Source organism: Camellia sinensis, chromosome 5 (genome assembly GCF_055761805.1).
Source record: "Camellia sinensis isolate YWXY chromosome 5, ASM5576180v1, whole genome shotgun sequence".
Lineage (NCBI taxonomy): Eukaryota > Viridiplantae > Streptophyta > Magnoliopsida > Ericales > Theaceae > Camellia > Camellia sinensis.
Window position 1 is genome coordinate 202,069,151 of NC_138965.1, and position 26,895 is coordinate 202,096,045.

The 26,895-nt window shown below is 33.5% G+C and overlaps 2 protein-coding genes across 3 annotated transcripts; both read left to right on the plus strand.

The window, feature by feature from the left end:
- The first annotated feature begins 1,807 nt into the window (after positions 1–1,807).
- Positions 1,808–9,622, plus strand: CR88 (Chaperone protein htpG family protein). Its single transcript, XM_028266632.2, has 19 exons — positions 1,808–2,361; positions 2,519–2,592; positions 2,855–2,980; positions 3,062–3,155; positions 3,258–3,341; positions 3,473–3,616; positions 3,950–4,066; positions 4,319–4,366; positions 4,463–4,543; positions 5,034–5,138; positions 5,220–5,360; positions 6,392–6,484; positions 6,637–6,714; positions 6,804–7,058; positions 7,368–7,470; positions 7,579–7,753; positions 7,848–7,953; positions 8,993–9,082; positions 9,179–9,622. Exons 1-19 carry the CDS (start codon positions 2,083–2,085, stop codon positions 9,383–9,385), a joined length of 2,400 nt encoding a protein of 799 aa, XP_028122433.2. The 5' UTR covers positions 1,808–2,082; the 3' UTR covers positions 9,386–9,622.
- Positions 9,623–10,847: 1,225 nt separating this feature from the next.
- Positions 10,848–25,077, plus strand: LOC114319610 (DNA-directed RNA polymerase 1B, mitochondrial-like). 2 transcript variants are annotated; one of them, XM_082871196.1, is made up of 19 exons: positions 10,848–11,939; positions 15,904–16,113; positions 16,205–16,341; positions 16,423–16,489; positions 16,649–16,707; positions 16,979–17,096; positions 17,290–17,403; positions 17,562–17,693; positions 18,179–18,595; positions 19,940–19,990; positions 20,090–20,160; positions 20,977–21,061; positions 21,274–21,426; positions 21,644–21,718; positions 22,528–22,617; positions 22,741–22,788; positions 22,998–23,112; positions 23,201–23,304; positions 24,295–25,077. In XM_082871196.1, exons 1-19 carry the CDS (start codon positions 11,130–11,132, stop codon positions 24,403–24,405), a joined length of 2,967 nt encoding a protein of 988 aa, XP_082727322.1. In that variant the 5' UTR covers positions 10,848–11,129; the 3' UTR covers positions 24,406–25,077. The 2 variants fall into 2 exon arrangements, with proteins under 2 accessions (XP_082727322.1, XP_082727323.1); XM_082871197.1 differs by lacking the exon at positions 22,528–22,617.
- Positions 25,078–26,895: the final 1,818 nt, after the last annotated feature.

Here is a 26,895-nt window from a genome sequence, read left to right on the forward strand (position 1 = left end):
TATGTGATGTAAAAAAAAAAAAAAAAAAAAAAAAAAAAAAAAAAAAAAAACTCATGATAAGTAGATGTGCGTTTGATAATGTTTTTTTTAAGTCATTAGTGCACTTATTTTTATTTTTATATATATATATATATATATATATATATATATATATTTTTATGTTTTTGAGTCTTACTCCAAAAAATGAGAAAAAATTCTAGAGAAAAAAAAAGGGGTTGACTTGACTTATTTTTCTCTTCGCTGAACATTTTTTAATTTTTTTCAAATTTATTTATATGCTAGATTCTTCTACACAAGACAAACTTTAAAAAAAAAATTGACATAATTAAAAAAAAATCACTAAAGATTAAAAAAATTCAAAAAAAAAAAGGGTGACCTTTTTAGGTATATGCGCAACTCAACCTAAATTTGTCATAATTAAATAAAAAAAGTATCTTGTAAATAATTTTATAATCTTCTCTTAAATTAATATGTTAAAAGGAGACATGTATTTATTTATCTTATATTAAAAATTCATGTTTTAATTTTGTTTCAAGAAAGAACAGGAGTAATAGGAATCAAACTAAGGGTATGAACTCAGGAATTGTGGCACTTTGGTAAGATTTTGGGACATAAGTCTTGAGATTTCAAGTTTCACACTTCGAAGGATCAACTCTCAGAGATTTGGTGTAGTGGTTCTAGGATGACCTTCTAAGTGCTGGACTACCCGTATCTAAGGCTTGAGTGTGGGGTCGAATCTTGACAGCTGTATTCTTTGACTGAAATGGTGTGTGCGCTGTGCAATCGGTGCACACATCCGAAATTTGCCTCTCATCCTATTTTAATTAATCGACATTAAAGTAGTTAAATTTGAAAGACAGACTTAGTGAATTTATTCGTTAATAAAAAATATAAGGGTATAGGTTAGAGTAGACCTCCATGCTTAAATCCCAGCATAATATTGTTGTATTTTACAACAAATTTTATTTTAGGTTTTTAATTTTTTATTGTAATAGTTAATTTTATACTTAGTCATTCTCCAATTAGTTACTTGCTAAAATGATCATATGACACTCATATAATATATTTTCAAGCAAAAATTTAATTTTTTTTTTAAAAATATTATTTTCTTTTATTTCTCTATTGTATTTTCTTTCTACTAAAAAAAATCAAAGAAAATTACATTTTCATCTAAAAAAAAATGCCCACAATAATTTATATTAGCAAATTTTAACATCAAATTAGCAAAAGAATCATTTTGCAATTTGATAAAAAATATAAAAATTAAAGGGTTAATTGCACTTTTAATCATTTCAATTTGACTCAAGCTTCACTTTCATCCATATTGTTTTAATTTGAACAGTTTGATCATTATACTTTAAATATAGTTTCAGTTTAGTTATTTTGTTTAAGTTAGAGGTTAAAATTAATGATTTAATTTTTTTTTCAATTTTATAAGTTGTACATATAGAAAAAAATTAATGAAAATTTGAACGAAATAATCAAATTAAAACTAAACTTAATGTATAGAGACTAAATTATTAAAATTAAAATTATAAAGACCAAAGTGAAATTTAAGTAAAATACAATGATAAAAAAATGTAATTTATCCAAAATTGGCTAATGTAATTAAACAAATAAGACCAAATTAAAATTAATATAAAATGTAAAGGTGCAAAAGTGTAATTTATCCTATAAGTTTTTTTTGCTTCTTTAATTTGTTTTCTTAAAAATGCCTCAAACATGTAAATAAAAAAAAATCGAAAAAAAGAAAAGAAAAGAAAAGAAAAGTAATGGATATTATGGATGCTGAAATGGCAGAATCTCCACCTTATAATTCCACCAGAAAACTTCCAAAGAAAACCCCTCTAATTGTGTTGCTCTTTCTAGAACCATCCTCTCTCTCACTCCCTTTAAACCCTCTCTTTTGCAATCAGGGTTTTTCTACAAGAAACCCTCACTCTCTTTGCGTCTCTCAAATCTCTCATCTTTTTGTTCAACCCAACAAACCCATATACACAAATCACACAAATAATCTATATCTCTTATCAAAATCCTATTTTAGGAGTTTCTTTATCTAACTCTGTTCTTAGGGTTTTATTCATGGCTCCTGTACTGAGCAGAAGCTTGACTTCTGCTTCTGTGGCTTCTCTTCCTTCCTATTCATCTTCATTTTCATTGAAAAACAACAGTAAAGTCTGTAACCTCAAGAGGAGTTCTTTGTTACCCCAAAATGGTCTCAGAAATAGCTTTTCTAGGTCTGCTCTGAAGTGGAAGCTAGAGAGGAGAGAGAGAGGATTTGTGGTTCGCTGTGAGGCCGCTGTTGCTGATAAAGAAGAAGCTCCCGAGACCTCCGGTGAGCAATACGAGTACCAAGCCGAGGTGGGTTTGTCTTGATTCCTCATATTTTGGGTGTTTTGTGATTTGAGTAATTGGGATTGAACTTGTTTTGACTCTTTTGAGTATTGGGTCTTTCTCTTGACTCTTTTTGAGTATTGGGTCTTTCTCTCTCTAACTTGTGAAAATTTGGAACTAACAGGTCAGCCGCTTATTGGATTTGATAGTTCATAGTCTATACAGCCACAAGGAAGTGTTTCTTAGAGAGATAGTGAGGTGAGTATATATGATTTTATAGCTCATTTTCATATTTTCTGCTTACAAGTTTGTCTTTATAAACTGGATTTAGAATTTTGTATGAAGTCTATGTGCATTTGTTTTCTTTTTCATCATTTATAGATGAGTGATATATGGATGATTAATTTTCCTGTTTCAGTTTATGTACTTTCTTGCATCTTCATGTGAAAATTTTCATGAAAAAATTAGAAGAGTTTTGTGCAGATATATTTGTTGACTTGATTCTGTTATCCTGTGGCAGTAATGCAAGCGATGCTCTTGATAAATTGAGATTTTTAAGTGTGACTGACCCTTCTTTACTTGGGAATGCTGGGGAGCTAGAGATTCGCATTAAACCCGACCCAGAAAATGGAACCGTCACTATAACGTATGGTGATTCTATTTTCTATTTAATACCTTATTGGGAAATGAGAATGGTTCGCTAAGATAGATTTATTGGGTACTGTAGGGATACTGGTATTGGGATGACCAAAGAGGAGCTCATAGACTGCCTTGGAACTATTGCTCAGAGTGGTACTTCGAAATTCTTGAAGGCTCTTAAGGTACTTGTTTCTCTTCACGTTGTCTATTTCGAATTATCAGTTGCTGACTGAACCTCAATATTTTCATTGCTATTGAAACTAATTGTGTGACTGTTTTTGTAGGAAAATAAGGATCTTGGAGCTGACAATGGTTTAATTGGTCAATTTGGTGTTGGGTTCTATTCAGCATTTTTGGTTGCTGAAAAGGTGCACTCACAGCTTTCATTTAATTGATATTCTGAATCTTCTGATTCAGGTTTTTGAAGTAGGGGATTTGCTTTCTCAAATCTTGTCTGAGATGCAATTGGAGTTTGATTTTTATCTTCTTTTTTGATCAGGTGGTGGTCTCTACAAAGAGTCCAAGGTCAGACAAGCAATATGTCTGGGAGGCTGTAGCTGACAGTAGCTCGTATGTGATTAGGGAAGAAACTGATCCTGAAAAGCTCCTTCCCCGTGGAACTCAAATTACACTTTATTTAAGGGTACTTTAGCTCTTCCTTGGTTTGCATGTCAGGGGTGTCTGTTTAAATGTGAACATATTATTAAATAGTTATGAAAATGTTGGATGTGGTTGTTGCAAATATCATTGAGACAACCCCTATGATATATTGTTGAGGTGCATTAATGCTATGGGATGGGAATGGTCTGGAACAGTTTCAAGAAAATCTGTAGAATTATTGTCAGAGAATTGTATCATTTTGTACTGCGAGTGCAAAAAAGGAAAAAAAAGAAAAAAAAAGTAGTAAGTTTTATAACCAATTTTCACACGTTTTCCCCAACATAAAATGCAACTTGTCCTGTGGTCTTTCTTGCAGCCGGATGACAAATATGAATTCTCAGAGCCAACCAGAATACAGAGTTTGGTGAAGAATTACTCACAGTTTGTTTCATTTCCCATCTATACGTGGCAAGAAAAGTCAAGGACTGTTGAGGTGAGGATACCGTTTTTCTTTTTCTTTTGGTAAGAAACACTTTAATGTTGATCTATTTGCTGGAAGAAGCGGATGTATTGGGAGCGATCAAGGACTGTTTGCTCATGTCATTGATTGATTAGCTTATGTCATTAAGTTATTACATATTAGAGTGATGTGATCTGCTAAAAGCCAATGATAGACGCTATAAGGATGACTGATTTCTCTAGATGTAGTTCTTATGTGTTTGTTCTTGGTTATAACTTTGAGCAGGTGGAAGAGGAGGAAGAGCCAAAAGAGGGAGAGGAAACCAAACCAGAGGTAACAGCTTGAAATTCTAATGTCTAAGCATGGAAAGTGCTGTTTGCATTCTCAGTTTGAATGGTATTCAGATAGGTTATCTATTCTTGTTTACAGGGTGAAAAGAAAAAGACTAAGAAGACTAAAACTGAGAAATATTGGGACTGGGAGTTGGCCAATGAAACTAAACCTATATGGGTGAGTTCAAGCAATATCTATCCTATAAAATCATGAATCATTATATTTGGTTTTGAGTGTTGACATAAAAGGTTGCTATTGTGCACTTATTAATATTGGGCATGTTTGGTTTGTCTCTCAAAACATCTTTTTGGAGAAAAAGGTCCAAAAACATTTTTGGTTGAATTATTTATAAAAAAAAATTTCAAAATCACTTTTCTCTTTATTACACATCAATTAATCATTTTTTCACTCGCCTCTCTCCTTCTCAATCTCTTTTTCTTTTACCCATCTATTCAATTACAAAAAAATATCAAATCATCCCAAACTCTTAAACTTCAAAACTATTTGCAAAATATACAACCAAACAAAATTTTAAATTTTGTAAACTCTCTCCAAAAAATTATTTTTGAAATAATATCTCAAAACACAAACCAAACATGGCCAAGTTTCATATTTGATTTTGTATGATTTATTTACTTGCTTGGTTATTTATCTTCTGCAAATGTAGATGCGGAATCACAAGGAAGTTGAAAAGGATGAATACAATGAATTCTACAAAAAGACTTTTAATGAGTTTTTGGATCCGCTTGCATACACTCACTTCAACACAGAGGTACTTAATGCTTATATTGAATGAAACACTCAATAACATAAAAGGCCTGGTATTTCACCTTCAGCTTAAAATTATTTGCAGGGTGAGGTGGAGTTCAGAAGTGTTCTCTACATTCCTGGCATGGCACCTCTTAACAATGAAGATGTTGTGAATCCCAAAACAAAGAACATACGGTTGTATGTGAAGCGTGTATTTATTTCAGATGATTTTGATGGTGAACTGGTAATTTTTCCATTGATTATTTTTTTTTTTTTCAATATATGAAATTTTACTGTTAATTATGAAGAAGTACTTGACATAGATACTGGTTGAATCAGATTGAAAATCCCTGGTACTGTTCTGCTTGGATTTTGTGTTCCATCAGATTAACATTTGGTTGTACTTGCATTTTCTAAATATGATCTTGAAGACATCCAAATGTTTGGCAAATTTTCGTACTCAAGAAGTGGAGAACATTGCTTTTTGCACAATCTCAGATAACTTATTAGCATGTCAAGAGTTCTTAACATCATTTAAACCAATTGAATTTATTAAACCAATATATGAAACTCACAGAAGACCTTTTGTCTCAATAAATTAGGTAAATTCTCATTTGTCTTTGTTCTTCAAAAAACAAAAGTATTGTGCAATCTCAAATGAAGGCATGCTTGAGAACATAACCTTTGATAACTCTTTAAACTAATTTTGAACTTTAGCTTCAAGTTTAGTAAGGCAAATCCATTGGAGGGTGAAACCAATGGTGGAGCTTTGAAGACTATATATATATATATTGATTGGTGAAATCTCCTAAACATCCCTAATACCCCACCCCACCCCTCCCAAACACCCATTCCCCCTACAGAGTCTTGTACCCCCAACCCCCCATATGAGCAATTCAGCTCTATCTGGAGTCATGTCCATTGCCAACTTGTTATGAGTCTGTTGTCTAAAGCATCTAGTTTTTCTGGCTTAGTCTGTCTTTGTTCGTAGGGTGCCTTAACTTGGAATGATATTCTTTTGTTGGGTAAACATGTTAATCTTTGTTGTGCATGGTGAAGGATGTTTGGTGACTTTCCTCATCTTACCCTCTTTTGCTTCCAATCATATGGCAAGCAAATAAAGGTATGATAATGGACCTAGGTTAAAATTAGAAATTGTATATGTAAAATGTCACATATAGGGCATGTCATATTTGAGGAGGCTTTTTTTCAATTTGTGCATGCATGGAGTTGCAAATTCCCTAGAGAAATAAATTCAATTTGTTTTATTTGCAGTTTCCACGATACTTGAGCTTTGTGAAGGGTGTGGTGGATTCAAATGACCTTCCTCTTAATGTGTCTCGGGAGATCCTTCAAGAAAGCCGAATTGTAAGACCAATTATATTCATATCTATCTATACTAAAGTATTTGTGATTAGGACTTGTCAAGGATTTATTAATCTCTTCTTAATCACTTCCAGTTTTTTTTATATATATATATATTGGATATATTCCTTAGCTCTATATTCCTTAACTTGCAGGTAAGAATAATGAGAAAGAGGCTTGTCAGGAAAACATTTGACATGATTCAAGATATCTCTGAAAGTGAAAATAAAGAGGTTTGGACTGCATAAATCGCAGATTGTTTCCTCCCCTCCCTTCCCCCATGCTTACTTTTAGACTTAGAAATTGATGTAAGTTATTACAGGATTACAAAAAATTCTGGGAGAACTTTGGAAGGTTTCTAAAGCTAGGATGCATTGAAGATTCTGGGAACCACAAGCGCTTAACACCTCTCCTGCGATTCTTTTCTTCTAAAAGCGAGGAGGATTTAATAAGCTTGGATGATTATGTTGAAAATATGGGTGAAAACCAAAAAGCTATCTATTATTTGGCAACAGACAGCTTGAAAAGTGCCAAGACTGCTCCATTCTTGGAGAAGCTTCTTCAAAAGGACATTGAGGTAAGTGCATGTGCTTTATCTAGTTTTTTGACCCTTGTTAGTGTAAAATGAAGTTGACCCTCTGTCAGAGCCAAGAGTTTGTGCCTTTTTTTTGAGTCTCTTCTTATCTCTAATTTACTTCTGTAACTTCTTTTTGTTTCCTTGTGAAACCATTCTGGCTCTCTCTCTCTCTCTCTCTCTCGTGCGCACACATATATAAATAAAATATTGTTTGTGTGGGCATATATTTTCTGTTGGCTTTGTTGCTTTTTGAGGAAATATACTTGCTGCATTCTGTCTTGATTGTTGATATAATTTCTTTGTTTACAGGTTCTATATCTAGTTGAGCCTATTGATGAAGTTTCCATCCAGAATCTGCAAACCTATAAAGAAAAGAAATTTGTTGACATTAGCAAGGAAGATTTAGAGCTTGGTTAGTATTTTTTTTCTTTCCCGAGTTGTCGTTTTTGGAAGTCATTTGAGTATGTTCCTATTGTAGTGCGTTTGGCTTGCATCTTGACATAATAAGATCTTTTAACAGGTGATGAGGATGAGGTCAAAGAAAGGGAAACTAAAGAAGAGTACAATCTTCTTTGTGATTGGATAAAGCAGCAGCTTGGTGAGAAGGTGGCAAAGGTCCAAGTTTCAAAGCGTCTTAGCTCGTCCCCCTGTGTTCTTGTTTCTGGCAAGTTTGGATGGTCAGCTAATATGGAAAGGTTTGAGACGGTCTTTCAATGCTTTAAAAATTCATGTTAGTGCAGTCATGAGTCATCCACATGAAGGGATGAAATCCTCGCTCTTATTTTATAGGTTGATGAAAGCACAGACTCTAGGAGACACTTCAAGCTTGGAGTTCATGAGAGGAAGGAGGATATTGGAAATTAATCCTGATCACCCTATCATTAAGGACTTAAATGTGAGTTTATCCTATTCAATACTGGTTAACCACCTTTGAAGCCTTATCATCAACTGGTATTTCAATTGTTGAATGTCAATTACTCAGACTACTGGATTAAAAAAAAGTTAAAAGTTGCCTGGAAAAGTGTAGGCAGCTTTAATTTTCAGCAGTTTCAGTTAACACCTTATTGGGAAAAAGCTTGAGACCCCTAAAACATGATCCCTAAACTATTTAATGTCAGTTATTGATTGGTTTAAAAATCAATGACCTAAGAACCAACCCCCCGAGATATCATTAGGACTGAATTAAGGGTCATGTTTTAGGGATCTCTAGCATTTCTCTTGTTGGTAAGAAGGCAGTATGTTTCTTGAATATCTTAAAAAAATTGCTGGAAACTTTGGATAATAAAAGCTAGTTTCATTATAATTTTTCCTGAAGTATTACTTACTATGACGGCACAAGATTCCTTTTCGAAATGTGCTTTCTGCGGGGTTTGATTCACTAATTGCATTAGTTACTTTTTGGCTACCTGCTGGTTGTTATTTCATGTTCAAATGTAGTTGTGACTATATCTGATCTATATCCACTAAGAACATAAGTGGATACAAAATTAACAACACAGTGATAGATGGAGTGAAAGCATGAAATAAAAATATTTTTAACCTTGATAGATATTGCAACTATTTGCTGTTGGTTTCTTCCATTCCATCCTCTGCTTCACATCTTTATTTTGAGGAATAACCTTACAAATGGTTGACTCAGACTATTTTCTTGTAAGTTTTACATTATTCATGGGATTCCATTGTTTCTTTATGTGAACTCTGTATATCGAACAATAATTGAGTAGGCGCAAGTGTTGCTTATTTATTTATTTATTTTTCAGTAAGTGTATTTTATAAAAGAAGCACCAAGAAGGTGCACCCTTATATAAGACACAAGTGTTGGTTAAACCTTTTTTTTATTATGTTAAATTTTGCACATGTGAGACTTGTTAAATGCCATACTGACTAAACTTCATTTCAAATCACGGTCTGATTTTTAGCTATTTCTCGTGCAGGCTGCATGCAAAAACGCACCCGATAGTACTGATGCCAAGAGAGCGTTAGACCTCTTATACGACACAGCATTGATCTCCAGTGGATTCACGGTAGGTGCCAACATAAACAATGAATTGTATATCTTTTGTTCCAAGAGTAGATCAAATCAAATCATGTTATTCATTCATTTGCCTTTGTTTGTGCAGCCTGATAGTCCAGCTGAGTTGGGTAACAAGATATACGAGATGATGGCAATGGCTCTTGGAGGAAGGTGGGGCCGGTCAGAAAGCGAGGAGGCTGAGCCGCTGGAAGATAATGCTACTGAATCTGATGGGAGTGTTGATGAAGCCACGGAGACTGAAGTCGTTGAGCCATCGGAAGTGAGAGCAGAGAATGATCCTTGGACGGATTGATAGCTTGTTAATTTACTTTTACTTGTGGTTTCTTCATTGTTTTTGGTGGTTGTTTTGCTAAAGTGAAGGGAAATGTTGCATGCAAACGGAGAGGGAAAAACTTGTAGGCAGTGAAAAGATTATTGAACTTCTGTTTTGGCTGTTATTGATGTTGAATCTGTTGTTGATAATCTAATCGCAATAATTCCGGAGTTTAAACAGTTTATTAAATTGGAATCTAAGAATTTTATTTTTGAATGTTACTTTGTTTTCTGTTTTTAATTTATTGTGTGTTTTGTGTGTGTAGGGAAAAACACAAATCTTCCTATGAGGAAGATGTGGCTCTACTAGGAATGAACGATAAGATACAAATTAGCGCACACAAGACAACTAGGTATACAAAACTGTTAATTTATTAATCTTCTTCACAAAGAACACTCACACTTCAATATCGGAACTCTTTCATGCCTCAAACTGTTTCATTGTTTCTTTTGTTTATTGATTGTGAATTTTAAAGTGTTAGGATTGGGCAACTCTTAATTCTTGAGTTCCACTTTACTTTTTTGGTGCGAGTGAGTTTCACTTTACTGAAGAAACGGGGTTTGTACGTTTGGGAAAAAACATTAATGACTGAGGTCTCGTTTGGCATGTGAGTATTTTAAAAATCAAAAAGTTATTAAAAAAAATTAAAAAATGAATAATTTATATTAAAAAATCAAAGATTTCATTCTTTTTTGTTTTTACAAATTTTTGTAAAAAATTAAAAAGTCATTTTAAACATATTAATTTTTTTTTATCTCATATTTTAGTCAAAAAATTTCTAAAATAACAGGTTCTCAAACGAGGTATGAGTGTAGAAGAGTATCGTTTTTAAGGATATTGCGATTTTTCATGCCTTGATCACTTTAAAAGCTATTTTAAAATTGTTCAGTTAATATATAATTTTGTTATTTTTGATTGATCGTTACTATATTATTGGTAAAATAATTATTTTATCAGAAATAATTATTTTTGATTGATCATTATTATATCATTATTGTTTTTGATTGTATTTTTGAAATTAATATATTAGACTATTAGTGGTTGTATTAATAGTGATAGTGGCTGTGACAGTAATAGCTTCGTGACATTAATAAGATTTTAGTATTGAAAATGTTTTTCACATTTTAGAAGTAAAAAATATTTTCCACTCAAACAAATTTATTTTTCATTAATTACGGTATAAATCTTCGATAACTTTTGTTTTTTATTATACTAAACATCATAAAATCAAATAAAAAATATTTCTGCTCAAACAAACGCATGATAATTTCAAAAATGAAATAGTTTCATTCACAAATTTTAATGGGCCTTGAAATATTTGTATAAAGAAACAAGATAGTCACTTGGTACTGGGTCAGCCCATCTATTAAGCCCGTTGAAAGCCAAATCCAAAGTCCAACCCAATAACTTTAAACGGGTCAGGGTCAAGCTTTTGAAATCCGAAGAAAAAAGATCGAAGTGACGATACAGCAGAGAGTAGAAAACATAGGTTTAAGGAGGGTTTATGGCGGCTACACGCCGTTTCGATCTCATCTCTCTCTTCATGGATCTCAATCCTCAATTTTTCTCGCACTTGTTCTTTCCTTTATCTTCGCTGTCATTTTCTCTCTGATTTTACCGGAAAAATTCTTATTTATTTATTTTTTATGTTCTGTATCATCTTCAATCAATCTCTGCTTATTTATCTACAACCCAATTGATCAAACCTCAATTTCTCTTGAAAATGTGGAGAAATTTAACTAGACAAGCTTCTTTGAAAAAGTTGAAATCCTCAGATGAGTCATGTTCTTTCCTTTCTTCTTATAGCTCTCTTAAATTTTATCAAGATTCAAACTTTACTGAGAAAATCAGGCCTTCCGAGACCCAAACCCGTGTGAATTATGAGTACTCAGTAGTGGGTTTTCCACAAAGAAGGGGATTGTTTTCTCAAAAAGAAGAAATGGGTATGCGTAATTTATCATGTTTCAGTAACCCTTTTAGTTTTTCTGGGTTGTGTGGTTATGCTAGAGCTTATGGAAGTGTTGCTGAGGCCATTGATTCTACTGAAGAAGAAGATAGTGACGAAATTCAGGAATTGATTGAGGAGATGAACAGAGTGAGTAATTTGGAGTCTAATGTCCAGCAAGCAAAGCAGCCTAAATTGGTTGGTGGAATGGGAGAAGGGAAGTACCATATGCTTCGGAGGCGACAAATAAAGATGGAGACTGAGGCTTGGGAAGAGGCAGCTAAGGAGTACCAAGAACTTCTAATGGACATGTGTGAGCAAAAGCTTGCACCCAATTTGCCTTATATGAAGTCCTTGTTCCTAGGTTGGTTTGAACCTTTGCGGAATGCGATCGCTGCAGAGCAAGAGATGTGTAAGGAAGGGAAGAACAGGACGGCTTATGCCCCGTATTTTGATCATTTGCCAGCGGATATGATGGCGGTTATTGTAATGCATAAGCTGATGGGGTTGTTGATGACTGGGGGAGCGGATGGGAGTGCCAGAGTGGTCCAAGCTGCTTGCCAGATAGGTGAAGCTATTGAGCATGAGGTGAGTGAGCAGCTTAGAATTTTCATTTTCATGTTCTTCGTTTTCTTGTAGTTGGGTTGCGATTTTTTTTAGTGGAAAATATGCCTCTCATATTTACAGCTTAGAATTGCTTGGCACAATCAACCCCCTTTTTTTCTGATAAATTTGCAAGTCATATAGTATGTGGTGAGTTCATATATGGCAAATAAACATGAATTTCAATTCATGTGAAAAATATGATAATAAGATCATTTGCATTTCAGAGCAATATGTTTGCATTGGTTGACATCGTTTTCAGTTGTGTTAGTTCAATAAAGACAGCTTACATCCGATTCAACCACCACAACTGATTGAAGGTTCTAATTGCAAGATTACCATGTTGCAAATTGAAATTCATACCTGCATCTGTTCTAATGATTAGCTATCACTAAATTTACCCTAATGTTCCAAATACGGTTATTGTATTTCATATTTTATTTGGAGTATTCATGGTTGCCTAGAATTTGCCTTGTGCAACCATACGATTCTGCTAACAGCAGGCCCTAGTTGGAGGGTGCTGAGTTTGTGTTTGTGAAGGACTTGACAGCATTGCGAAATGCTCAAGGTGGCAGTGTGCACCAGGATATTTGTTTGTTTTGGAGATTTATGTTGAATTTGTAGCATTTTTGTGGTTTTGGCTGGTGCAAACTGCATCTATGTGGTGGCACCAGCCATATTTTATAGGCTATGAATAAATAGATGGTTACTTATTTCATTCAAAGGGAGTGTTTATGTATTTATATATATATATTGCAAGTAATATTTTTTTACTTAGTTGTAAAATATACGTTAAATGTCTGTAATACACTGCCAATTAAACTGCTAAACGTAACTACAAAAGCATAATAAATCCTCATTACATTCTTTATCATATGTTATTGTCCCTATTTTGATTTGTTCATTCTTCATGTTTTCCCTATTTCATCATGATATAGATTGAGGTTTTCATACTTTTTTACTGTGTATACTATATCTATATATATATATTTTCCCTACATACTTTCTTTTGTATTGGTAGTTTTTTTTTTTCCCTTCCCTTTTCTCTCCTGGGATTTATATAATTGAGTTGTTCCATCCTAGTTGGATCAATGATTCTATGTCAACTGGAACTCGCTCTATTTCAATTATGCTTTGAATTGTTGAATCTCGGTTTTAGAATGGAAATGTCAACCCTAATAAGTGATTCATGTGACTAAGCCATGTATTCTAATGAACTAAGAAAGCTACAGGTTGGTACTTATCTTATTTGGTAAATTTTAAGGCCCGTGCTTCTCCATAATCCCCAGGAGTTCATTCGCTATCGTTATGACAGGAACCTTCCTTATTGAGATAAAGAGCCCCCTGGGGGAGACTTCATTCAATAAAGGGCAGGGAAAGCTAACTCACTTATCACCCAAATTATCATAAATAAAAAGAGGAATCCATTCGCTCTTTTCTAACGGAGTTCCGCACCAGGACTCAACCCATGTATTCTGATAAATTAAGAAAGTTCATCAAAAACCTCTATTGAAGTTGGAGTGTCTTTTTCAAACTCATCAAGGTCACAAGCTCTAATGAAGTTCATGAAAAACCTCTAGTGAAGTTGGAAGGTTCCTGTAGAACGGTCCCTCCCAAGTGTTCCCTATGAGAATGAGGCTTGAAGGACCATGGCGAGTGAAGGCTCTAGGTGAGCCATGGTGCTGCCGAGTGGGTGAGCTTGGCTCTGTCACGTATGCCATGAGCCATGTCAAGCTCTTCATACTTTGATTCATTCACTTTGGAACTCTTATCTACTAGGGCGGTAGCTACGCTAGTGAGTGGAGTATCCATATTTGGTGGTGTGTGCCCCCGGTTAGGCTAGGCGTTCAAACCCAATTAGTCCTATGAGGACGTTGTGGTGCCTCCAAGGTCTGCCACATCTGGGTATGGTGATAATGACGTGGCTCCTGTAGGGCTTGCCATGTGTTTGTTGGGCATGGTATGCCCACACCTTTTAAGGGGAATCAGTGTGCTTGGTTTCAATTTTTTGAATTCAGTTTTTTGAAAATTGAGTTTTTTGTTTTTTGTGTTTTTTTATTTTTAGTGAATATTTTTTAAACTTTAAGTAATTTTTTTACTTTTTTAGATGCACTTTACTTAGATGTATCTAAATAATAAAATATTTGTGAAAAAATATTTTAAAAAATTAATAAATACATAAAAATACGAAAATGTACTAAATTTTCATATTTTTTGGTATTTAGTGTATTTTTTAAAGATTTTTTTTCACAAATATTATACCTTTTAAGTGTATTTATGTTAGGTGTGTCTAAAAATTAAAAAAAATTGCTTAAAATATCAAAAAAATTCATTGAAAACATTAAAATACGAAAAATAAAAAAGTAAAATTTTCTGAAAACTGTTTTCTGAAAACTGGAACCAAACAAGCTAATTATTTTTTATTTTTAGGGATTTGAGTGCAGTGTTTGATTTGTAGTTTGTGACCTTGATGAGTTTTTCCTTTTGTTTACTTTGGTGGACTTCTTGTCTACGATTATCTTGTACCCATTTTTTATTTTTTTCCATTAATTATATCCTTTTGCTGCTGAACAAAAAATTCCATGCAAGTTTTGCCGCCACTGGACAAATTTTTTGGATCTGTTCCTAAGCATAACTTGGCTTTTGGTTGTTTATCTAGTGAGTTTTGAGTTTATAAAGCGGAATAATTGTTGGGCTTGTGAACTCTCTCTCATTGTTTAGAAACAAATCTGATATTTATGAGGGCATTTGTCTATCTTTTTGTACTAGGGTTGTGCTTCTTTAGACACTTTCTAACGAAATGATATTACCTTGAAAATTGTGGGCATTGGTATCCCTATAAAGGGAGATGAATAAAGCACGTAGTTCAAGCAGCTATGCATCACGTAGTATGATATGACATAGTTTTTGTGTATTTAAAGGGTTTTCGGCTTTACTTTTCAAGTTCTTCTTCTTGTTCTTTCTTCCAGGACTTTAGATTATGGAATAATGTTTAGCTCTGTTACATTCTAAATTCAAGGTGATAAATTTTTGTGCGTTACTTGTTTGAAGTATTTTTTTTGTTTTTCCTTTCTACTTAAATACTAGAGATATTTGGACACATGCTTCTGTTTTCTTAGATTTACTTGCATTCGGATTATTCTGCCAGTGTCTGAAGAAGAAAGCCTTTTAATGGCTTAACCTTCGGGATGTGTGGTTTCTCAGCCATTGTTCATTGAACCTTACAAATGAAGCCGATACTTTCTTAGCATTGTCTTGTATATTGACATCTCCAGTGCCTGAATCTATTAGTAAACATTTTAACAGTAAATTTTGAAGTGGAGCGCTACTATGGTTTTTGACTAAAGAGAATCTATTCCTTCATTTTTTAGCATTTTACAATGAATTTTAACCTAAGAAGCACGGACACTTCTAAGAAGGTGATGTATCCGTGTCATGTCCGTGTCGGACACCAACACTCTTTGGACACTCTTAGGACACATGTCCTATTTTTAAAATTTTTTAAAGACCCGGACACTCTTTGGACACTTGGAAGACACGTGTGTCAATCGCATAAACACACGTGTCTATCGATTGGACACATGTGAAACTAATCATAAGTTTAAACAAAACAACTTAAGATACAATAATAAAACAAAAACCATATAAATTTATAATAATTAGTATCATATTGTATTTTTTATTATCTTTGAATGATATATTCATATATATAACATACAATAAATATATAAAATTACATATTTCATGCGTGTCTCCCACGTGTCGTATCCTTCATTTTTTTGAAAATTAACGTGCCGGCGTGTCCATGTCATATCCGTGTTGTGTCATGTGTCCGTGTCCGTGTCCATGCTTCTTAGATTTTAACTCTGTATGTGCTGGACTGTCCAGTCCAACTTATTTGCCATCTTCAATGGGTGATTGCTTATCTTTTATCTCCTTTCCGGACCAGGCTAGGATACACAGTTTTTTGGAGAAGACAAAGAAGAAGAACATATTAAATCAGAATCCTGAAGAAGGATCTGATACTGTTGGTAAAGAACAACAGAAATTAAGGAAAAAGGTTACCATCTTGATGAAAAAACAAAAGGTGCAGCAAGTGAGACAAATAGTGAAAAGGCATGAGGATATAAAACCTTGGGGCCAAGATGCTCAAGTCAAGGTTTGTTCTCTTCACAATTATGGTCTTCTTCTTTTTCTTTGTCACTATTATCATTAATAGTCTAAGACATTTTATTAAATGTATTTTCCAGGTTGGCTGCCGTTTGATTCAGTTGTTGATGGAAACTGCCTACATACAACCTCCAGTTGATCAGTTAGGAGATGGTCCACCAGATATTCGCCCTGCATTTATTCACACTCTCAAAACCATCACGAAGAAGGAAACACAGTGAGTAAAAACAATCTCTCTCTCTCTCTCTCTCTCGTCAGCCATTGCTATGGATGAATTTTTGTTTTTTTGTTTCAATAGGAAATTCAGCAGGAGATATGGTGTTATTGAATGTGATCCTTTAGTTCGCAAAGGCCTGGAAAAAACTGTAAGTATGACATATAATTCTTGCAACTGTTCAATTGCCTGATGAGCGCTACAAGCAATTCTAATTGACCTATAAAAATCTTGTCGCATTTTTAAATTGCAACCCACACTTTTCGAAAATGCTATGTCTTATAGATTCCATTTTCTGTTTTCTGAACAGGCTAGGCATATGGTGATTCCATACATGCCAATGTTGGTCCCTCCACTAAACTGGGCAGGGTATGACATTTCATATTTTTATCTTTTTAGATATTATAGTTTGTTTTCATGATTTATGTTTTGTTTAGTCGAGCTGAACAGCTAGATTCTAGTTTTCAGAATTTTATTTTTCTATAGAATACTGAAACTTGGATTCAAGAAAATTGATCCCTTTTCTTTTTTCTTTTCCAGTCAAGCTAGAAATAAATGTCTTTTAATTATTGGAAATCTTTCAGGATTGTGTCTGGAGATTATTATTTTACTGTGCTTGGTTAACTTTTTGTGTCAACAGGTATGACAGAGGCGCATATTTGTTCTTACCATCCTATATAATGCGTACACATGGAGCAAAACAGCAACGTGATGCAGTAAAAAGGACTCCAAAGAAGCAATTAGAACCTGTTTTTGAGGTTTGAAATCCTTGGGTTTTATTACTTTGGTTCTTCTATGTTGTGTGCTTTTGGATGATTCATGGAACATTTTTCATTTCAAATAGCTTTGGGGAGTTGGTCTAACCAATTTGTTATGTTTACACTTGAAATTGGAATTACTCTTTTGTCGTTCTTATTGCAATGATGCTCTATAAATTTTTCTGCATTTCAGGCCCTTAATACACTTGGTAGTACCAAATGGAGGGTAAATAAAAGGGTTCTTGGTATCATAGACAGAATATGGGCTAGCGGAGGCCGTCTTGCTGACTTGGTTGACCGAGAAGATGTTCGTTACTTTTATATAAAAAGTTTTTTTTTTGGCATTTAATATCTCTCCTCCTTTGGTGTCTGTTCAATAAAAATCTTGTTATTCCATTATGATTTGATATGTGGCAATGTGGGCTGATTTTAATAATGAATCTTTTTAAATTATTACAACTACAGGTTCCTTTACCCGAGGAAATAGATACAGAAGATGAAGCAGAAATCAGGAAATGGAAGTGGAAAGTTAAATCTGTGAAAAAAGAAAACAGTGAGAGGCATTCACAGCGCTGTGATATAGAACTAAAACTTGCTGTAAGTAGCTTCCCTTTTTAATTCTTGTTGCGCTCATGGTTATTAGAATCTTATGATTCACATTTCAATTTATATGATTCGATACGAGTTTTAAGCAAAATGATTCGATTCGTGCAATTGAATCTTGAATTGAGTGAATCTTATGATTCGATTGCAATTCACTATGATTCATTGCCATTAAGTTCTATTTGCATAATGCATGAAACAGTGTTGTTTTCCCAAAATTAAAAACAAAATCAATTAATTATATAGATATACCTAGTTTTGTATGTATGATATATCTATACAATTTAGTTATATTGATATTTATTTCATTTTAAACACTATATCTGCATTTTTACATGTATATACACATATAAAATTATATATTACATTAAATGTGGTGAATTTTACGATTTGTGATTTGATTTGCGATTTGACAACAATGATTGCACTGTCAAATAATCTGATATAAACTATATTAATCATTTTAATTATGGTGCTAGGTTGCGCGGAAGATGAAGGATGAGAATGGCTTCTTCTACCCACACAATCTTGATTTCCGTGGCCGTGCGTACCCGATGCACCCATATTTGAACCATCTTGGTTCTGATCTGTGCCGAGGCATCTTGGAGTTTGCAGAGGGACGCCCTCTTGGCAAGTCTGGCTTACAGTGGCTCAAGATACATATGGCAAATTTGTATGCTGGTGGTGTGGACAAGTTTTCCTATGAGGGTCGAATTGCATTTACTGAGAATCATTTGGATGATATCTTTGATTCAGCAGACAGACCTCTTGAAGGAAGGCGCTGGTGGTTGGGTGCAGAGGATCCGTTTCAATGCTTGGCAACATGTATTAATCTTGCTGAAGCATTGAGAAGCTCCTCTCCAGAGACTACTATTTCGTACATGCCTGTTCACCAGGTACTGTAGTCTAACCATAAAAAAAAATTGATCTGGGAATTCATCAGCAATATGTATCTGTGTTTGTGTGCATTTGTCTGCTCAAAAATTGAACAAGGCCTTCAGTACCAACTATTTGTTCCCATTTATAAAATAGAAGAATGGAAACAAGATATAGACTAAGAAAAAAAAGAAAGAATAACTTTATGCCATCTGGATCTATGAAATGAACATAAATTTTATTGAGCTTTGTTTCCAAGTTATCAATTGAAGTTGCTCTTAATTTAATTGATTACATTTTTAAAAGATTCTGTTTTTTATTCTGTAAGCAATGTGCTTGCAGAGGGGAAATCAATAGTATTTAAAAAAGAAAAACGAAGCATCTATTCTGGCTTTTCTAACAGTTCCTACTATAATTTCAACTCTTCAATATATTAAAGCTTCTGAGAAGTGATGCTCAATGACGTGTTGTATAGTTATATAGTGGCCAAATACGTATTGATTGATCATCGAAGGCAAGTTGTTTTACTAATTTACTCTCTCATGTATATGTTCTTATGACACCCACACATACATCCAATCAGACAAATTTGTACATATGTGCTGTAAAATACATTTACAATTACAATGTAGTACGCTTTATGTAATGTTGAGACAGAGTGTCCCATCCTGTCTGTCGACAGATCATAGACAAAGACATCAACAAGTAATGGAGATAATAGATTTTCGTTGGTTTTCTTGTTGCATAATGTTGCTACTTGTGAAATTGAGAAAACATCAAGCATATGCTACAATTTTATTCAGCATGTTTGGTTATCATTTTTCAAAAACACTTTTCAGAAAATTCTACTTTCTTATTTTTTGTGTTTTTTTGTTTTTACTGAATTTTTTTAATATTTTGAGCAATTTTTTTAATTTTTAGACATACCTAACATATATATACCTAAAAAGTAAAAAAACCTTTTAAAAATTCACTAAATACCAAAACTACAAAAAAAATACGAGAATTTAGTACATTTTTTTTTGTATTTTTATGTATTTATTAATTTTTAAAAATATTTTTTCACAAATTTTTTACTTTTTAGATACATCTAAGTAAGGTGCATCTAAAAAAGTAAAAAAAATGTTTAAAATTTTAAAAACATTCACTAAGAACAAAAAACACGAAAATAAAAAAACTCAGTTTTCAAAAAACTTAATTCAAAAAACTCAAATCAAACACACTGATTGTTATTTTTTTACAAAAAAATTTTGATACGTAAATACGAGTAACATTTTATTTTTGTTGTTATACTAAATTCTGGAATATACGCCATTATCCAAACTTAATCTAAGATTTTTTCCCTCTATATTTTCCTCTTCAAGGATGGTTCATGTAATGGCCTACAGCACTACGCTGCCCTTGGGAGGGACAAGGTAATAAATTCTCTATCACTTAGCTCATATGAAGTTGTTCACTTCTGGCCATGGTTGTTGTGTTCTTGTATTGTAGTGAAAAAAATTACTTTCGTTCAGTTAGGAGCAGCTGCAGTCAATCTTGTCGCAGGAGAGAAGCCTGCAGATGTTTACTCGGGAATTGCTGCTAGGTACACAATTCTCTTCAGATGATATATATGTTTTCTTTTCTAGTTTCTTTTTCTTTCCTCGTTTTGTTGGTGTGTGTGTGTGTGTGTGTGTATATATATATATATTTTATCTATTAATAAAGGAAGAAGGGAATTCGTAAGTGACATGTACATCACTACTAGCTTCCGTTAACCAATATTTGGGAGGCTGCTAATTTTCAGTTCTGTAAACTTTAGAGGTGAACCATCTTGATTAAATTCTCTACGAACATATAAGTTGGGTGTGAAGTGTGAAAAATTAGTGTTGGGATTAGAAGAGAGAGAGAGAGAAATAAAGAAGAGAAGAGAATACGATGAATAGGTTTGGGTGTATGTCAAACCCTCCACCTTAGATCAAATTTTATGTTAGAACAATAGAATGTGATAATAGTATCCTGAATGCAAAATAACATAAAACATACAACAAGAAAAATACTCTGGAAAATCAATATCCCCAATAACAATGAAATGTCTGGATCCAGTCTGAACATACCCTGATCAATGTCATTTATGGTCTCTCCTCTGATTCTGAGAAACAAATTACTAACTGGAAACAGAAAAGAATAGAGGTCATGTCTTTGTTCAGGTGCTAAGTGCACTGGATGACCAGCTTGGAGATGGATCAAGGGAGTTTACCTCATGGTCCTTGTGTGGAGCTCATGAATGAAAATTTATATTGTGGTATTACATGGAGGTGCTTAGACAGATCTGATAAAGATGCCTTGGCTTGTGACATCCTCTTGAATCACAATTGTGAATCTCCTCTGTAAATAGTATGATATTCTTGCTGTGATGCAGAGTTCTTGATATTATGCGGAGAGATGCAGAAAAAGATCCTGCAACTGATCCGAATGCATCGCGTGCTAGGCTTTTAATTAATCAGGTTCGGCTGCTTCTCATGTTCATTTAATTTAATTCATGTATAAGATATCGTACTGAAAATAGATGCATTGAACTTGTTAAAGCCACAATAATTCTCTACCATTCTTAAGAATTTGGCTAATTCAGATAGGTGCTTCCCAAATTTCATTACTTCTCCTGAACCTAATTGAGTTTTATCAGTGATTTCCTACCTTTGCAACTGGAAATCTTCAGGTAGACAGGAAATTAGTTAAGCAAACGGTGATGACATCAGTGTATGGTGTGACTTATATTGGTGCCCGTGACCAAATCAAGAAGAGGCTAAAAGATCGTTGTGCCATTGAAGATGATGATGAGTTGTTTGCAGCATCTTGTTATGCAGCAAAAGTAAGTGCATACAGCTGTAGTACATCTTTAACTTTGTTGGTTTTTGGCTTTTTTTCCAATCAAATAACTATAATTACAACACGGTGGTCTACAAAGTCACAACAGCAATTTGTTATAAATGTTGGGGTACCTGCTTTTTCACATTCTCAGCCTGACAATTTGTTTCCCTCTATATATTAAGGAAGGTTTAAGTTAACTGTGATTCACTGTATGGCAGACCACCTTGACCGCATTGGGTGAGATGTTTGAAGCTGCACGAAGTATCATGAGTTGGCTCGGTGACTGTGCAAAGGTCTGTTCAATTTAATTTCTGATGTTTTGCTTAGTAAAAGAGATATGTACAGATTGTGACCGTCAATAGCTGTGAAGCTAATCCGTGTGTGCAAAAATGGGTAAATATGTTACATGACGATTGCGTTGTGGTGGTTGTCCAATAGGTAAAAACAAAATAACAATGCATGTCATGGGAAAATGCTGTTTAGTGTTGAGTACTGTTATTTTTTTGCTGCAGTCACAAGTCACCCCATGCAATCAGTTTGCTGCCCATTCGGTTTTTGTTGTACTCCTACTCCAATAAATTATGAATTTAAGTTCATATATGGTCATGTTTTTCAGTTATGTAATTTTATTAAGTTCAGGTGTCACATGTACTCTAGAAATCTGAACTACATGTTTGCCTATCAAATTTAATGGATGATGAAGTTTTGGTGATGACTCAAACCGGTGTGAGCATGGGCTTGTGTGGTGTGCGAACGTGTGCGAGCGGGAGCTTGTGTGGTGTGTCACGTGTGTATCATAAACATCCTCTGTAGTGAATTTATATCCCAAATAAATGTCAGCCGTTTCTGAATTTGCAGTATTGACCTTGCCACATTGTTGTCTTGATCACTCAACTTTGGTGTAATTCACATCCGCACATTTCCATTGCTCTTATTGGTAGCCCGCTTTCCTTGTATGAGAGTTTTATGTTCGCTGTCTAACTCTGTGGTCCTATACAACATCACCATCATCTTTTATTTTTATTTTATTTGTTTAACCTCTTCTGGATGGGGATGTTTTGTGGCATTCATTTCCATTGACTGAAAACTGAAGTTAAAACAGATTATAGCTTCAGAGAATCATCCAGTACGGTGGACTACTCCTCTTGGACTTCCTGTTGTGCAACCATACCGCAAATTAGGAAGGCATCTCGTAATGTTCGGAGACTTTTAAACTTCATAATAGTTAATATTGTTATTCCTATATATATATATTTTTAGATTCTTTCCCCCTCTTTGATATGTCACTAAGATTCGAGTTTTTAACTGGATGCAGATTAAGACTTCTCTCCAGATCTTGACACTACAACGAGAAACTGACATGGTAGCTTCCCTGCTTTAGTTCTAATTTTCTTTGTTAATCTAACTGCCTTAAGATCTATATATTTACTAAAAGAGCTTGAGTTTACTAATTTCTCACTTCATGTTCTCTTTATTTAGTAATCTGACAAATTTTCATTGGGAAAACAAAATTCATTGAAGATATATAGACGGATGAAAATGTTAACACCATCGTCTACCTGATAAAAATAGGTCATGGTTAAGAGGCAGAGAACAGCTTTTCCTCCAAATTTTGTTCACTCTCTTGATGGTTCCCACATGATGATGACTGCTGTTGCCTGCAAAGAGGCAGGCTTAAATTTTGCAGGTTTTGTAGTGATTCTCTCTCTCTCTCTCTCTGTGCATTCATCTTGAGTTGGTAATTCTAACTACTTTGTATCAATATGTGGTCACAGGAGTCCATGATTCATATTGGACACATGCATGTGATGTTGACCAAATGAATAGAATACTCAGAGAAAAGTTTGTTGAACTCTATGAGGCACCAATTCTGGAAAATGTAAGCATCTTTGCTTCTTGTGTTATGCTCTACTTGAGAAAGCCCGTTTTGTTTTATGTTTTCAATTTGCCTTAATCATGCTGTAGTCCACTGAGTGGGAAAGAAAAAGAAAAATCCTAGTAAATTTGCGGTCACTGGACTAATTTATTGGAGAAATAATATGCAAAATAAGGATGATGTTAATTTTATGGGGGATTTGGTCAAAACCCCTTCATAATAAAATTTTAATGCATTAAGGACAAGTACAAAAAGTTAGTCTAACAAATATCATTATTATTAAAATATTAAACTTTAAAATAATATAACTTTGATGTAGATGTCGATTTTTAATAAAATTAATATTTTTAGAATTCTTTGATTAAGATTTATCAAATAAGATCCATGTTGATTATGAAATTCTTTAAAAAAAATAAATTATTGATGTAAATAGTAATAGTAACATGTTATTCTGTTTGACAGTAACATGTTACTTTGTGTCAAAGTAACATGTTACTCTGTTTGACAATTACTCTATTTGACAGTAACATGTTACTCTGGCAATATTGTCCCATAAAGGAAAAAAAAAAAGAAAAAAGAAGAAGATATTTTATTTTGTCCTTACTCAATATTGTCTCATAAAGGAAAAAAAAAAAGAAAAAAGAAGAAGATATTTTACTTTGTCCTTACTCAATTATGTGTTTTCTCCTTTGGGGGTTTATGAAGAAAAATAAATTGGGCTGTCCTTTTTACCAAGGGTTCAATGGAGGGGTTTTGAGTAAATTTTCCTAATTTTATTGATGAGGCTCCATGTTTCAAAAATAAATAAATAAATAAAAATGATTTCCTTATACTGGTAAAATTAGGAAACTAACTGAATTATTAGTTTTTTTTTTTTTTATACAAGGTATAAGAAAATTGTTGTAAAAATCATTTCCTTATCATTTGCCCTCCTTTTGTAGTTATTGGGTTATCAAGAAGTTGATGTATAGATTTTTTATTTTTTGTGAACAGTTATTGGAGAGCTTTCAAAAGTCCTTCCCCACCCTAAATTTCCCCCCTTTACCAGAGCGAGGAGACTTTGATCTAAGAGAGGTGTTGGAGTCTCCATATTTTTTCAATTAAGCGAGCAGTTCTGCCATGTCAAGTTCACTTGTATGTATGTCTCCATCATTTTGTGACAAGTGATGGCACATGTATTCTTTGATTCATGGGCACGGCAATGAAGGAGGTGAGTCCGGCAACTATTTTTAGAAAAACTGGAGGAAGAAGGATGGGAATACAACTCCGGGATTGGGCTGCCCTCCGTCCATGAACCTGGGGTCTATAGTTTGTACATAAGTCCAGAAAGATGTCCTTTAAAGTCTGAGTCGGCTTTGTGCTTTGTACTCCATGTTATGCTCAAGGAAGTTGGGGATATCACAAATCACAGAAAATGTGGCAGTTGGTCTTTGCCGCCTTGCAACATATACTAGAGGATAGCTGTAGCGGATTAGGAATGTTCAAATTGATGAATTGACAGGAGAAGATTAAATCATCTGCGACCATTCTCATAATGATGAGGAAGGGGTTTAAGAAATACTGTAGATTCGCAGATAGAATAGTGATGAGGAAGGGTGCCATTTTTTTCTTTTTTCTTTTTTTTGAGACCTTTAGTAGTTGTAGCACATTCTGTTTTGTGCTCACACATTTGATGATCAAATTTTTTGTATTAAAAAAAATTCTGTATTATTTAAGAACGAACGCAAAATTTATTTGTAATACAAAATAACAGAGGCAGTGCCAATTCCTCTTGAAGGCTTTATTGGATGTTCTGTAGTGTGTGGTGTGGAGGTGGCAGTGATGGGTTGGTAGTGGGATAGTAGTGGTGGTATCACTTATTAAAAATGTTACACTCTAAAAATTTTATTAAAAGTTTTACCAAATATCTCTCATGAGTGTGGAACTCACATGAGACTCACATTGTATGGGTCTCACACCTATGTAAGATATTTAGTAAAAATTTTGATAGAATTTTTGGGATTCCTAACATTACTTGTCATGTGAGTCTCACACCTATGTGAGATATTTAGTAAAAATTTTGATAGAATTTTTAGGATTCCTAACATTACTAGTCACTTATAGCTTTGTTTTGTGATAGCTTCTCTCAGTTTATTATTTTCTACTTTTTTCACACTTTTTTTTTGAGGACTTTTTCTCTTGTTTATTACACTAAAAAGTTACTCATTTTGTTGGCACAAATATAAAAAAGAGTATTACTAAATACTAAGTTTTTAAATACTAGTCAATATCTATTAGTATTTGGGACTTTCAATACTTGATATTTATTAATATATTGGCCAATATTTTTTGATACAGATTAATATTTAATTATATTACCGATATTGATACATTACCCATTGTCACTATTTAAAACCATGCCACACACCCATTTTTCACACTTCATTTGTAGAACTCAAGGGCCTGCTGTGGGAAGAAAAAAAAAACAAAACAAACAACATTCAATGGGAAAGAACAAAGGTGTCCTACAAATTTGCCTAGCTCAAAATTAACAACGAAATAGATTACCTCAAGTCCACTACATTTGAAATATCGAACTTTGTCAAACTTATGATTTTATTTATTTTTAGTCATTGCAAATTACACATACACAAACTAAAATGGAAACAAATAAAAACCTAATTGATTGATAATTGAATGATTATTTTAACAGACATTATAATCCAATGAAGACTTGAATCGTGGTGACTTTCATTAATGGCATGGTGTTTCATCTAATTCTAAATTCTTCTGCTACAGAAAAAGATATAAAGAAATTATTTTTTATTTTTATTTATCTCTCTAGGATAAAATTGTTGTTAAAAAATTTATACATTTGGCAAATACTAAGAACATTAGCTTAGTTGTTATTGAGAAAGTTTATGCAGCATGATATGTAGGGGTGAGCATGGTCCGGATTGGACCGGATTGGAGTAAAATCAGGATCAATCCATTATCTACGGATCCTGAAAAATTGGAACCAATCCAATTCGTTTAAATCGTAGAACCAATCTGAACCAATCCATTTAAACATGGATTGGATCAGTTTAGGACCACATATTTACATAATTAGATAACAATATATATATATATATATATATAACACTTTAATTTCATAAAAATATAAATATAACACCATATTAGTTTTACAATAGCAACATGTCTTTTTGTAATAGCGACAAACTGTTCTAGAATTTAAACAACCATAAGAAAACTAGTTCCACCATAAATATTTAGACCATTACAAATTAACGCTAAAAACTAGCAAACAAAAGTAATAAAAGAAGATACTATGCAAGTTTATGTTTGGATTTAAGTTTTATATGAAATAAGAGAAGATACTATGCAGGAGGGTGTATAATAAAAATATAAACTATTTGTATATGAATTGGAACCAATCCGTGAACTACAGATTTTTAACTTTTTAATCCAGAACCGAACTACGGATTCAAAAAATAAATCCAAACCTACTGGATTGGACTGGACTGGACTGGATCGGATTACAGATTTCACGGATTCCTTGCTCAGCCCTACATAGATATGGACCTTTTTCTTTTTCTTTTTCTTTTTCTTTTT

Coding starts and splice junctions, on each gene's coding strand:
- LOC114319610 (XM_082871196.1), top strand. CDS start 11,130: ATGTGGAGAAATTTAACTAGACAAGCTTCTTTGAAAAAGTTGAAATCC. Junction 11,940..15,903: donor GTGAAGCTATTGAGCATGAG/GTGAGTGAGCAG, acceptor TTTCCGGACCAG/GCTAGGATACACAGTTTTTT. Junction 23,113..23,200: donor GGCAGGCTTAAATTTTGCAG/GTTTTGTAGTGA, acceptor ATGTGGTCACAG/GAGTCCATGATTCATATTGG.
- CR88 (XM_028266632.2), top strand. CDS start 2,083: ATGGCTCCTGTACTGAGCAGAAGCTTGACTTCTGCTTCTGTGGCTTCT. Junction 2,593..2,854: donor TTTCTTAGAGAGATAGTGAG/GTGAGTATATAT, acceptor ATCCTGTGGCAG/TAATGCAAGCGATGCTCTTG. Junction 5,361..6,391: donor ATGATTTTGATGGTGAACTG/GTAATTTTTCCA, acceptor TTTTATTTGCAG/TTTCCACGATACTTGAGCTT.